General features: G+C 40.7%; 1 protein-coding gene across 1 annotated transcript in view; it reads right to left on the bottom strand.

Moving 5' to 3' along the window:
• Positions 1 to 13,181: 13,181 nt before the first annotated feature.
• RIPK3 (receptor interacting serine/threonine kinase 3) overlaps positions 13,182 to 14,898 on the bottom strand; it is a 94,735-nt gene continuing 93,018 nt past the window's right edge. The window contains exons 16-17 of the mRNA XM_082244632.1: positions 13,667 to 13,834; positions 13,182 to 13,571 (exon numbers count right to left, since the gene is read on the bottom strand). Coding sequence (XP_082100758.1) covers positions 13,183 to 13,571; positions 13,667 to 13,834 — 557 coding nt within the window. The 3' untranslated portion in view covers position 13,182. The remainder of the gene's footprint in view (positions 13,572 to 13,666; positions 13,835 to 14,898) is intronic.

The raw sequence follows: 14,898 nt of genomic DNA, 5'->3' as shown, positions 1-14,898 counted from the left end.
CTGTGCGGGCATGGTACAGGAGGACATGTCAGAGGCTGCGGGCATGGTACAGGAGATGCAGAGGCTGTATACATGGTACAGGAGATGCAGAGGGAGCAGACATGGTACAGGAGATGCAGAGGCTGCAGACATGGTACAAGAGATGCAGAGGCTGCAGACATGGTACAAGAGATGCAGAGGCTGAGGAGATGGTATAGGAGATGCAGAGGCTGCAGGCATGGTATAGAAGATGCAGGGGCTGCGGGCATGGTACAGGAGATGCAGAGGCTACGAACATGGTACAGGAGATGCAGAGGGAGCGGACATGGTACAAGAGATGCAGAGGCTGCGGGCATGGCACAGGAGATGTCAGAGGCTATGTGGGCATGGTACAGGAGATGCAGAGGCTGTGGGCATGATACAGGAGATGCAGAGGCTGTGGGCATGGTACAGGAGATGCAGGGGCTCCGGGCATGGTACAGGAGATGCCAGAGGCTGTGTAGGCATGGTACAGGAGATACAGAGGCTGCGGGCAAGGTACAGGAGATGTCAGAGGCTGTGTGGGCATGGTAGAGGAGGCCATGTCAGAGGATGTGGGCATGGTACAGGAGATGCAGAGGCTGCGAGCTTGGTACAGGCGATGCAGGGGCTGCGGGCATGGTACAGGAGATGCAGAGGCTGCAGGCATGGTACAGGAGATGCAGGAGCTACGGGCATGGCACAAGAGATGTTAGAGGCTGTGCTGGCATGGTACAGGAGATGCGGAGGCTGTGGGCATGGTACAGGAGATGCAGAAGCTGCATGTACGGGCTTTCCCAAGCGTGTACGGGCTTTCCCAAGCGGCGGCGTCACATGTGCAGTCAACATGCCGGGCCGGCCACAGCCATTTTTTTACAGGTGCCGCTGCCCTTCAAGCAGCCCCAGGGCAGGGGGACTTGCCCGCCTACAGGAAAATTTTCCGGTATCCTAGTAGGCCAGTTTGGCCATGTTTAGAAACCATAATATTTACAGGTTACCTCCTCTGAAAAGGCCTACCATTTTTAAATCAGGGGTATTAGGACTTGATATAGGGATCTTCACACCAAAACTTCATATGACCGTCTCCATCTATTCCTGCTACCAGGTGCCTGGTTTTGGTGCCTGTTGTCCTGTATGCTGCTTTTTCTTCTAGTACTGTAGGTTTGCACATACACTCTATCCACCTTGGGCATTCTTTTAGAAGCCTTTGCTTTAGTTGTTTATTGCTTTGCATTTATAATATATATATATATATATATATATATATATATATATATATATATATATATATTTGAATTGATGCTGGCTGAAGTGCTGATTCTTTATCTGTTAAAAATATTATCAAATCATGCTCCCTTAAACAATGATAAACTGGTTATGGCACCATGTACAATGCATGCTGCACAGACTATGTATACCTTTGCACATTCTTATGCTCACAGGATTATAAATCTCCCCAGGTATTATAATGTGTATAAGGATGCAGCAACTACACCAATAAAATGGAAAGAGAATCTGGCGCCAGTAACTATGAATGACCAATTCATTTCATCAGTCATGATATTTTCGGTTTTGCAAAATATTGTGTGGTCCCACCACATAATATTTTGCCCCCAGGCCAATCCACCCTTTTCTCCACCCACTCTCATATGATCACTGTCTGGTAACTGGACCTGCAAGTTTGTTCATGCTTCTGGCATGGATTCTGTATATTGTAAACACCATAATTTCAGCTTGTAATGACCATGACAGCAGCATGAAAATAAAGACAGAGAAGCTAGTCTATAATCAATCTCCCCAGAAGCAACACAAATATGAAATATAGACATTGAATAGAACAGGCCATCAGGTGCTATTCGGTAATTCTTCTGTACATAAGTAAATACCCAAAATGACTGAATGTAATGTTTTCAAGCTATTGCCCTTTTACTTGCAGATAGTTATAGGATTCTCACATATGTGTTTATGGAGCAGTCCAAGGAACTCCAGTGACAGCTTAATTTTACAATTGAGTGTTTCAAAAGCAATTCATACCATTATAGAAAAATTGGGAGAAATCACATTTTACGTATACACATATTTGGCACTGTTGCTTTTTTATGCTCCTTGCGTTCAGCTACACCTATTCAAAATTATTTGTAGCGGAGTCAAGATGTGTTTTATAATAGTTCATCGAAATTATATACATCAATGATAACTTATAACCAGAATGAGGGTACAATGCCAACTAGATATATGTTGTGTTATCATGCCAAATGCCCTTTCTAATCCACTACAATTATGTGACTACCACATTGTATAATTGGAGGAGAACTCCAGGCCTATAGGTTTTAGCAAAATCTACATTGTAAAGAAAGTTAACTCTCATGAACCATTCAAAAAATACAAGGTTTTCTCTTATTGGACAAGGGGAGAAAAGTGGCAGCGGGGCAGCTTCCGTGTTGGAGAACCACAGTGGGCTGGAAGTATGGCAAGAGCTATACTATTTGGCCTGAATTAAAGTAAATATTAAAGAAATTACATGATTCTCATGTGAGGTAACCTTTTGTTTACACTGTAGATTTTAATTAAAATCTTTAAATAGAGTTCTGTTTTAAAGTTCCAGACAACTTGACTTCCAGACAAAATGTAAATTGCACTGTATTGATGAAGTCTATTTACATTACATTGTTTTAGCAGATTATACTGTCCTGATGACTTTGTAAAAACATTGTCATCATTTTTCTAGTGACACTGGGAATGTATTATTTAATTGCTTCAAAAATATACATGTTGGTGGTAAAGGATACTTCTTTTTTTTTTTTAAGCAACCTATTTAGACATTTGCCAGTGTAGGTGAGTCTGGCAGTGGTAGCACACAAATGAACATTATCATTAAAATCTTTTGATAATAATTGAAAACCTGTGCAGGCAGGTTGATGGTCCATCTACTAAAAACTGTTAAACTCCAAGGACCAGCAGTTGACAGATGGGGAATGCCACTGTAATTTACTATTACTATTAATAATACTATTATACAGTAGGTAGAGACTTACAGCATACATTTCTCATGCAGGGACTTTGTATCATGACCCACTGAACTACAATGCTCTGAAGCATGCACACATCAATCTGCATGGCTGAATACACTTGTTTCCCAAATAACATGTAAAGGAAAATTGGAAGTTGGTAAATACTCATTTGGGTCACTTCTTTATAGCTTTTTGTACATGTACAGTAGAGGATGGGATATAAATGTACAGTATATCTATGTAAGATGTGTTATTCTTTCTCAGATAGGAATTATGCAGCAAAGAGGACACTGTCCTGACAGGATGCTACTATTGTGCATAAAGTTGGGTATGAATGATTTTTTTCGTAAATAAAAAAAAACAACTGATTCCTCAATCCACACAAGCGAGGTGGATAGAGGAATCCCTTCTGCCAGGACATTGTATTCTAAAGAGACTCTGTGCTTTCAGAATACACAGCTGCTAATCAACAAAAGTTTTCCCAATCGAAAAAAGTTGATCTAAAGATTGATGCCTGTTGAACAGGGACAGACACACATGGTCCCTGGTAAACCGGCTGAAATTTGATCCATTTATGGCCAGCTTTAGGCTCCATTCACAGATCTTTACCTCAGGATAGAAAACTATTTTTTTAAGCCATGTGACTGTAATTTTCAAATCTCACTGGACTTTGATAAAAACAACTGTTATCTTTTATGAAAAAAAAAAAATTATTTTCCTAATGTCAGCTTTATCAATTAATAGAGGATTTCAGGAAGGTAAGCAAAGGAGCTGTTGTTTTGCAAAGGCTACATCACAGGACGTGAGATAATAGACAGGGTAAGATACTTCTCACAAACATGACTGGTAGAGATCCAGCATTAGACTCAAATTGGCCAACTTGTTTTGAAGGTGGTTTGTGGAGTCCTGTTTAAAATTATGGGTGGGTTTAGTCATAGTATGCAAAAGATACTAAAATATGCAAAAGATACTAAAAATTCTGCCCATTTTCAAGGATAATAGGCAATCTATTGTCAAAAAAGGACATGGGGAGCTAGATCCTGCCATCGAAGATATCTAACAATGTGACGTCAAGGAGAACATAGGAAAAACACAAATCCTTTAACCACTTTAACACTAGCCACTGTGCTGCTACTGCGGCACAGTGGCTCGTTATCGTCTAGCGACGTAGACCTACGTCGGTAGACTCCTCCCCCTGTAGGCGGCGCTCGCGCGCCGCCGGAGGCGCGCTCCCGCTGTTTTCATTCACAGCGGGAGTCGGGCCAGGGGAGGAGCGGCGGCGATCGCCACTGCTCTGCCCCGATCGTCGGGGAATCCAGTTTGGAGATCCGCCCGCCTGTGTAAACAGAGCGGGCGGATCTCCTAAGTGACAGGGAGTGACAGATTGGAGTGTTCAGCATAGCTGAACATCCGATCTGTCCCTGGCTCACTCAGTCACCTCCCCCCCCCACACGTTGGTAAGCACCAGGCATACATTAACCCCTCCCTCTCCAATAAAATTAACCCCTTCCCTGCCAGTGTCATTTTTTACAGTAACAGTGCATATTTATAGCACTGATTACTGCAGTAATGTCACTGGTACCCCCAAAAGTGTCAAAAATGTCAGTCAAGGGTCCGATCTGTCCGCCGCAATGTCGCAGTCCCGCAAAAAAAAAACGCAGATCGCCGCCATTACTCGTTAAAAAAAAAACACCAAAAATTACATAAATCTTTCCCTTAGTTAGTAAACGCAATAACTTTTGCGCAAACCAATCAAAATACGCTTATTGTGATTTTTTTTATCAAACATGGGTAGCAGAAAACAAATTGGCCAAAAATGTAAAAAAAAAAATGGTTTTTACATCTTTTTTGGGGGGAATTTCATATAAAAAAAGTTAAAAATATTGTTATTTTTTCAAAATAAACGCTCTTTTTTTGTTTATAGCGCAAAAAGTAAAAATCGCACAGGTGATCAAACACCACCAAAAGAAAGCTCTGTTTGTGTGAAAAAAAGGACGTAAATTTTGTTTGGGTACGGCATCGCATGACCGCGCAATTGTCAGTTAAAGTCGCACAGCGCCGAATCGCAAAAAGTGGCCCAGATGTAAGACAGCAAAATGCTCTAGTGGTAAAGTGGTTAAACAATATGCTAGGGAGATGTCTTTAATCTGTATGTGGTGTTACAGAACAGTACAATTGCCTGCCAATTGTATATGCTGGTTAGGCCGGAGTCCTGTTTGAGCCTAGCACAATCATCCTGAAGCTGTCCTGCCCGGTCAAGGATGATATAACACCCAAGGTAGAGAGCCAGGGGAAGAAGTCCTGCTGGAGAGGGAAACTCCTGGCTGTGGATCTCTAAAGACATTGCTGCGGGTGTGTGCCTTATTTTTGCAATACACTGTGGTCCATGTTCTCTTTATGCACTGTAACAGGAGGTGTCTGGAAAACATGTTGCTGGAGGTATTTGAAGCCTTAGCCCTCTTTCTATGAGCCTGGAGCAAATAAAAGATTAGAAAGAGACAAAAGTGACTGGCACCCAATGTTATTTCAATCCACCACTACAGCCACAGCTAAATCTCATATCATCTTTAACATGATATTAATACCTGATTAGTCTATTATTATTTTATTCCATAGCTTACATGAAAACAAGAGCTGAAGATGCAGATATAAAGGTCCTTGTTTGGCCACTTTGTGTTATGGGGTGACAATGCTCTGCCCCTCTTTCCCACAGTCCCCTTTCTGTAAATCACCCCGTCACGTGCTCTCCCAAAGGAAACGGTACACTTCTGTGCTGATGCACATTACCCACGCATATTATACGACAATTAGGCAATATACGTTGTGAAAAAAAACCCATGCAGCCTGTTATCACCGTTGTGCATGTGGGCAGGAGCAAACTGTAAAGAAGCTACAGGACATCAGTAGCATTAAGATGTAGCAAAGGATGAAAAAAGCTAGAAAAAATTCTTAACCTCCAATTCTCTAAGGACCCTTTTACAGGTGGCAAACATTTTGTTGTGATCAGCAGGGGATCTGTGAGTTGATCCCCTGCTAATCAGAGCAGAGCGGGCGGATGAAAGGCTCTGAGGACGTCACCGTAAGTGACGAAACGCGCCAGCTTGGACCGCATAGCGTCATTACGTCACGCAGGTGGAACGCAAGCCGGAAGCCAGCTCACCATTCCGCGACATTGTACTGCTGTTTTACATTATTTTGAACCCGAATATGGGTAATAAACTTTTTGAACTCTAATATTACTACACTATTTGGAGCATTCTTTTTCCTTCCTTACCATACCTGGTTGTTTGCCCCGGAGCCTAAAGGAGCCGTTACCAGCCCATAGGACCACTAAAAAAGGGGAACCCATCTAGCCCAGGGGGCTATTAAGCTCGTATGGTTCTAGTGCCATATGGCATATAGGACCCACTAGATCCAGTAAGTGATCCAATTTATTCATTCACTCGGGACAAGAAATCGCTGACATGGCCAATCAAGCCTGAGCACATGCACCTTTGAATTTTGAAGATTCACTTTCACTAAGGACAATTATTTTTTTTGAGCACAAAGTCACCGTTTACTCTGGACTGTTCAAAAATTCATTTTAATACTGTTGATTATATTATTTTTTCTATAATTTTATATGTCATACACCAAGTCACTTATGCACTTTATACTATTTAACTATTTATTGGGAATTTCTGATAATTTATACGTATATTTATTTATTGATTTCATTTTTATGACATATTTGTTTGATTATCACTGAGATTGGCATGGATATTGTTATCCATTAGTTATTTAGTAGCAAGCGCTGTATTTGGTCTTTTTATAAGACCATTCACCCTTCAGGATGAAATATCTGTCCATGTTCACTCTGCAGATACTGAGCATACATGGACAGGGCCCGCTCTGCTATATCGGCAGCTGGCAACCTAGCTGCCTTCGATCCGCTCCACCTATAAGGAAGGTGATGGATTACTTTCTCGTTTTTTTTAGGGGGCCTGATCCGATCGGAGTGGAGGTAGGAGGGTGTAAACAGACACAAGTCCGTTTATACCCGCTTGTCCATAGGGATGATAGGACCTTCAGATCAGGTTCGCCTGAAAAACTGACAGGTGGATCTGATTGGAACGCCCATCTGAAAGAGGGCATAAGATGTAAACATTTTGTTACATACATGATATTCAGTAGGGGTTTACATCTGCATTTAGAGACATGCCTACAAGTTCTACACTAGTCTATTTTCATGCTGTTTGTCAGCAGCAGAGTTGTATAAAGTACTCAAAACCCATACTTGAGTAAAAGTACAAGTGCTCGATCAAAAAGTGACTTGAGTAGAAGTGGAAGTGCTCGATCAAAAGTGACTTGAGTAGAAGTACTAAAGTATTCAACATTTTTTGTACTTAAGTATTGCAAGTAGTTTTTTTTTTTATTTTGCTACTCAAGTACTGAAAGTAAAAGTACAAGTACTGTGTTATGTAGTTATTAAAGAAAGAAGTCAAAAGTTTGAACATCATATTGTTTTTTATTATTTCAAATGCAGCTTTTATTTATGCATACAGTAGCTTTTATTTTCGTATGCGCTGATAATACACATGTTTTGAGCTTCATGAAACCTGCCATCTACTGTTCTGGCAGTGGTAATTTTTATAATAGTAACAAATAACTATGCAGCACAAAAAAAATAATGGAGTAGAAGTATTGAAATCATTGAAAAAATGTAGTGAAGTAAAAGTGGAAGTAGGAGAAAAAAATTCTACTCCAGGAAAGTACAGATGTTCTGGATGTGTGGGTATCTCTCTATCAGCATGCTGGACTGCAGAAAAGATCAGAAGGGACTCAAACCTGGCTTCATTCCACCCAAAAGTGGGAAATACACTGAAATGTTTTTTAGCAGGAGACTGGTATATATTGTAGGTTCAAAAAACACTATGCACGATGGCAGGTTCTTAAGATTTAAGGAAAGTAGAAAGGAAAAAAACAGAGATAAAGCTTGAATGCAAGCTTAGGAAAATTCTTGTGCTGATTAAGTCTTTTTAAGTTCCTCGTTGATGTTTGTTGTGATCCCTTCCAAATGCTACACAAGAAAACACGAAAACACGAAAAAACAGACATGTGATATAGAACTAGGCTGCCCCCTGGTGAAGAAATGTGATCTTTCTCAGAATGTCAAAGGGTGAGTCGGCTATAATATTTCACTAGATATAATAAAAACTCTCAGTTGATTGGAGGATGGTCAACACCTCATATAAGCAACATTACTTTAGAAGAAAAATACCCTTAATGTTGATAGAGGGAGAGATTTCTTTTTTCTAAAGCCTTAGGGCCAATTCACACCATAAATTGCACAGGAATGTGTTGTGCATTCCTACGTGACTCACAGGCAATGAATAGACTGAAATTGCACTGGAGCACAGCAAAATTTGTGCATGAACTACTTTTTACACACAGCAACCAGATCACATGGTACCATGCAATCGAGTGCAGGCAAACGCACAGCGCTTGGGGTGTCATTAAGTTAACATTGACACCCGCTGCAGATCGCAAATGCAGTGCATTTTAAACACAATGCTGGAAATGAGCAAGGTACAGGGGTATTCCACACCACATTCTGGTGTAAACGGGCCCTAATCGTTTTAATTAGCCATCTGTGTATTTGTAACAGTCTGTGTTACATTTTACATATTAAAAAATATTATAGATGATTAAAAGGAAAAAAAACAATTCAAATATTTTTATTTGTTTAATTTTCTAAAATTCCCAATATGTTTTTAAATCTCTTAACTGTATATTTTGATGTGACCTCTTGTTTTGCATTTTGTATCTCTTGGAACAGAGGCAATTAATCTGGCCAGGGCTTTGGAACAATGGCAGTGACGCCTGCCTTTATAGGCACATGAACTTAATGGCATTCCAGTCTTATTGTGTAGGGTGTAACCACTTAAGCCCCGGAAGGTTTTAACCCCCTTCCTGACCAGGCCCTATTTTGCGATTCGGCACTGCGTGATGTTAACGGACAATTGTGCGGTCGTGCGACGCTGTACCCAAATGAAATTGACGTCCTTTTTTTCATACAAACAGAGCTTTCTCTCAGTGGTATTTGATCACCTGTGCGATTTTTACTTTTTGCGCTATAAACAAAAAATGAGCGACAATTTTGAAAAAATTATATTTTTCAAATTTTTTAATATGAAATTCCCCCCCAAAAAAATGTAAAAATCAAAATGTTTTAATATTTTTGGCCAATTTGTTTTCTGCTACATATGTTTGGTAAAAAAAATCGCAATAAGCGTATTTTGATTGGTTTGCGCAAAAATGATTGCGTTTACTAACTAAGGGAAAGATTTCTGTAATTTTTGGTGTTTTTTTTTTGTTAACGAGTATTGGCGGCGATCTGCGATTTTTTTTTTTGCAGGACTGCGACATTGCGGGGGACAGATCGGACCCTTGACTGACATTTTTGACACTTTTGGTGGTACCAGTGACATTACTACAGTAATCAGTGCTATACATATGCACTGTTACTGTAAAAATGACACTGGCAGGGAAGGGGTTAACTTTATTGGAGAGGCAGGGGTTAAATGTGTCCCTAGGGGGGTGATTTTTACTGTAAAGGCTTTTCGTGTAACCACAGAGATATACGATCCTACATAGCAGGATCGTATGATCTCTGCAGTTACACAAGGGAGAATGACAAGCGGCTTTGTTTACATTAGCCGCCTGCCTTTTTCCCTCTGCACCGGACGACCGCGAGTGACCCGCGGACATCGGGTCCGCCGGTCACACGCGCGGACTTGCTAGGGAACGAGCGGGGGCGGGAGAAGGGAACTCTTAAGATGACAACATATCAAGATATTTTGGACAATTTCATGCTCCCAACTTTGTGGGAACAGTTTGGAGATGGCCGCTTCCTGTTCCAACATGACTGCACACCAGTGCACAAAGCAAGGTCCATAAAGATATGGATTAGCGAGTTTGGGGTGGAGGAACTTGACTGGCCTGCAGAGTCCTGACCTCAACCCGATAGAACACCTTTAGGATGAATTAGAGCGGAGGCTGCGCGCCAGGCCTTCTTGTCCAACATCAGTGCCTGACCTCACAAATTTGTTTCTGCAAGAATTGTAAACATTACCATAGACACACTGCTAAACCTTGAGGACAGCCTTCCCAGAAGAGTTAAGGCTGTTAAAGCTGCAAAGGTAGGCCAACTCAATATTGAACCTTATGGACTAAGACTGGGATACCATTAAAATTATTTTGGTAATAGTGTAGCTTCCTATCTGTAATGTCCCTTGTAAATAGGTCTTCGGCTCTGAATACACAGAGCCTTAAATGCAGGTACCATTTGGTACAGCGTTCAGCCCAGTCCAACCACTGTCTGCCATATACTTTTTTTTTATTTTTTATTTTTTTTGCCTGCCATATACTTTGACAGGTTGCCTGCAGCGGGGCTGGATGCTGCACCTGTCCCTCCCAGGCACACTAAAATCTAGGAAAGGATGTACTGCTCCTAGATAGTACTGTGTACAAGAGGACTAATAAGTAAATGTAATATACCATTGTTTTACATTTTGGCTCAGTTTGATGTACACAAGTTGCCAATTTGACTGCATTTACTACCCAACTAAAGTTTTTCTTTTGCAAAAGGTTTATTGAGAAATACTAGAACGAAATATAGAGGATTGATAAGGATTCTTAAAAATTTGCAGATTAACTTAAAACGACTTAATGCATCTAGTACCGTGGGTTGAAGTGGCCTTGGGGAGACATCACCTCAGACATTCAAATGGATGAGATCTATCAAAATCTTGAGGTTATGGTTAAGATATCCATATCTTAAGAAATTATGTTGATCGTGTCAAAATTAATTGTGTGGAGAAAGCAAAAGTACAGTTTTTAGGTGAAGGCATATCAGGCTTCCTTGAAATGGTGAGTTTTCAAATATTGCCTAAAGGTGGACAGCTTGGTCCTGGAGGCAAGCATGGGTAGAGGTAATGCTGGGGGTAGAGAGTAAGGTAGGTAGTAGTGCCCCTTTTAGAGAGACTACTGGTAATGCTAGTGGGTCGAGTACTGTGCCCTGTATATTCTGGTGTGGGTGGGGCCCTTAGTAGAAGGTTGATGGGAACTGACTACCCCTGACTAGTTACAGGATGTAGGTCTGTAGCCTGAAAAGTAGTAGACCTTCATAGCCTAGACCCAGAGAGAGACTCCATGTGGGGACTCAATGCTGGGGTATTCAAGAAAGAGCATTTGGGAAGATGCACTGTAATTAGGAAAAGGTGAGAATGTGAACCTGTTGTTCCAAGTTTGCTTATGTTATTCTTCGGTAAATAATTGAAAAGCATCCTGTGTGGACATTCTTTATTCAAGAAGGTGGGCATTGGGCCTGAGTGGTGAGAGATAACACACATGGGTGGTGGGAATATTATGAGCTCCGTTTTGGAGAGATTGAATTTGAGGAAGTGTCTGACATGCTGATATATCAGTAAATACATTAGTGATATGTGAGGAGACAGAAGGGGTGATGTTAGGAGCAGATATATGCATTTGGATGTTGTCAGTATAAATGGTATTGGAAGCAGTGGGAGTTTATCAACTGACACATGAAGCAGGTGTAATGGAGACCAGGAGGACCCGAGAACAGAGCCTTGGGGGAGCCCTATGAGAAGATGAAGTAGAGAGGAGGAGATAGAGCTGTAGATAATACTGAAGGCTTTTTAAAATAAGAGAACAACAAAACAGCAATTTTGGAGGCCAAGTCGGTGCAGTTATATTAGGAGGAGTGGGTGGCCAATTGTTTCAAAGGCAGCTGAAAGGTCTAAGAATATGAGTATTGAGAAGTGACCATTGGTTTTAGCAGTTAGTAATTTCAGTTTCTCCGCAGTGTTGCAGGTAAAATCCAGATTGAAAGGAGTTAGGAATGATCAGTGAGATGGTAGATCAGATGATTGTAGACTAAGCTTTCTGGATGTTTGGAGGTAAATGGGAGCAAGTAGATGGGGCTTAAATTGTCGAGGGAAGGCTTTTTGGGGGGGGGGCAGTGCAAGGTTTAGAGGGGTGTAGAAGATGCTGGAAGAAAGGGAGTGATTAGAGATGTGAGAAAGTGATGATTAGAGCAAGGAGGTGACTAAAGTAGTTGTGAGGGAACGGGTCCAGGGGGCAGGTGGGTAGGTGCCATACAAAAGTATGCCAACCTCCCCTGTAATAGAAGAAATGAATGTAATGTTATGTTAGGTGTGGGAGATATCTGGAAAGTTAAAATCTTTACTTGAATTGCATCAGTCTTGTGTGAATAATTGGTGATCTCCTGGGTAGTGAATAAGTTAGTGGGGGATGGCGGTGGGAGCAGAAGTAGAATGTTAAGGGTAGAAAAAAAGCAGATGATGATTGGATGAGGGGGTAATAAGAATGATGATGCGGGTCTGTTTGGCAGCGCAAGGGCAGAAGCTGTAGTTTTGGAGGGCAGATTTATATAGGGTGATGTCTTGCAGGGATTTAGATTTAGATTTACTCCACGGTCCCTTTAGAGACTTCTGGTGTCTTCTGTTTGCCAAGTCTTTTGCGTCCAGGACAAAGCGAGCAGTTGTTGACAGAAGTGGCAAGATCGGGGCAGGAAAAGGGTGAGATTTCATTATAACGGTAGTCTGTTGCAGAGTACAAAAGAGAAGGATTAAAGTGTCAAAGCCATAATTTAACAAAAAAAGAAAGAAAATGAGACGAAGACAAAGGTATGGGTACTCATCAATATGAAGTTGTTTGAAAACTTTGCAACTGTCCAGGTTCTTGAAGGTAGAAGTGGGGGAATTCATGATGCTTAAGCTGCCATATGGGAGGAGCATGATGAGATGGAGTTGCTGTTTTCAAAACCCCTTTCTTGGAAGCACTTGTGCAAATCCACAGGTAGGGATGCTTGAAATTGGCAATTCCGGTGGTAAAGAACAGTTTAAATGGAAAACCCCATCCATATTTAATGTTATGTACTAATTGTAGATAGGGTTTCTGGCTTCTGCACTTAACAATTCTGGAATGGGCTGCATTTACCAGCAAACTGAAGTTCTGCCAGGTAGGTTCTGTTTTCCATGGGGTGCCTGGAGTAAGCAGACTTTGGTGCGGTAGTCAACCCATGTTTTTTATCCAGATATGTACCATGTTTTTCACTGTAGGAAGCACTACTATAGTTAATGCCCGGAAATTATTGCTGAGAGTTCTCCTGTTCTTCTGAAGAGCTGCTTGAATTAATATTGTCCTTTCCTTGTAATGAGTTGCTCACAGTGGTATCCTTTGTAGTTGGTTTTTCTAGTGGTTGATTAGTTTGCCTTTCAGTCTCTTGTCTAGGCAGAACTGCATCAGAAAAAGCTTCTCCTGCCTTTGTGGGGAGACGCACTTCTGAAGTATGGGATGGTTGTGGACTACGTACATTTTTTGTTGGGGCGAAGGAGCTTATATGTGCAGTTTGGCCAGGTTGTGGAGTGATAGGTTTGATGTTTGATCTCTGATATTGACTTGAGCCCGTAACATACATTTCATTATTGTCTCCAATTTGTAGTGCGCCACTGTTGTTACTGATTTGAATATTAAGAGCTGAAAAGACAGATGTATAACGTTTACCATTTACTTTATTTTTTCTATATGGCAGCAGTATAAAATATTAAAAATGTTAATTTTTAAATGCTTACTCTGAGTTGGTGCAGGGTAACTTTTAGGTCTGGTCATGCCAGGATGCTGAGTCCTTGGGTTAATATTGCTATGATGATGAGGTTCTGTCATCCCGTAAACCATGGTATTATAATCACCCAATTGACATGGTCCCTCATTGTCAGTGACTGATATATTAGTAATACTGTCTGAAACGACAAAAGCATAATGCATTTATTTTCCTTTTCAGTATGTCATTGAAGATTTAGATTTTTTGTTATCTGGCCTTTAAGAAAAAAAAAAAAGCCGCAACCGTTTTATTTATTAATTTACATTTCGATTTTTCTTTTCACTCCATCATATCCCAGAGGTTTGAATAGATTACACAAATAGAGATATTTTGTCTAGCATGTATAGGTTCTTATTGTGCAATCTGAACTGCTTAAGAAGCATTGGATTGATAAGGCTCTACTCTCAGTTTGTGTTTTATGTTCAAGAAATCATCTTTTTTTTTAAACTAAATAAAAATGTATTGAAAAGAAGAATTTGGTTTGTTGTAAATAATCTTGGAATCCTTTTATAAAACCAGTAATATTTGCTTGTCCTGCAGGTTCTGCCTCCTTTACAGTCTTACACAAAGCACCTTGTCACAATGCAAGTCTACAATTTGGCCAACTCATTGAAAAGAATGCATTTATATGTGACTGATACCTTTACAGTCGATAAAACTAAAAAAATATTTTGCTTATATTTTGCCTTTATTTTTTTTCTTTGCCCCTCACCAACATGCTAGATACATTATTAAATAAATAAAGTTTTCATTACATTTCTGGGTCTTTGTGCTTCTCTAGGCAATGCAGGCAGACCATGGCTGGTGGGAGGGGTCAGCAGAGAGCTGTACATAACTTCCTAAAAGCTGTACGACACCCTGCCTCAGTAACCTCCATGATTGTAAAAACTGAAGTCCAATCAATGAAAATGGTGGGCTAGGGACAGTAAGGCTCGTCAGAAAGGGGCTTAATTATGTTGGATGTCTTCCAGCCAGGAAATTATGTGGGCTCTGTCTGACCTGCAACAGCTTTCAAATGAACACTGTGAGAAGCTTATTTTTGCACACCCCAAATGTAAATGTACAGTATATTGGAAAAGGCCAATAAATCACTATAAAGAATTGCATAAGAAAAGCTACTTGTAGTCTGCAGAGGTGCATATGATTGCATTGTTGTATTAGAGAAGGTAGCAGCTTTTGTTTTTCTTTTTTTTGTGTGAATTG

This window comes from Pelophylax lessonae (genome assembly GCF_965119305.1).
Source record: "Pelophylax lessonae genome assembly, chromosome: 1".
Lineage (NCBI taxonomy): Eukaryota > Metazoa > Chordata > Amphibia > Anura > Ranidae > Pelophylax > Pelophylax lessonae.
This window is presented reverse-complemented; position numbering and strand designations above follow the sequence as displayed.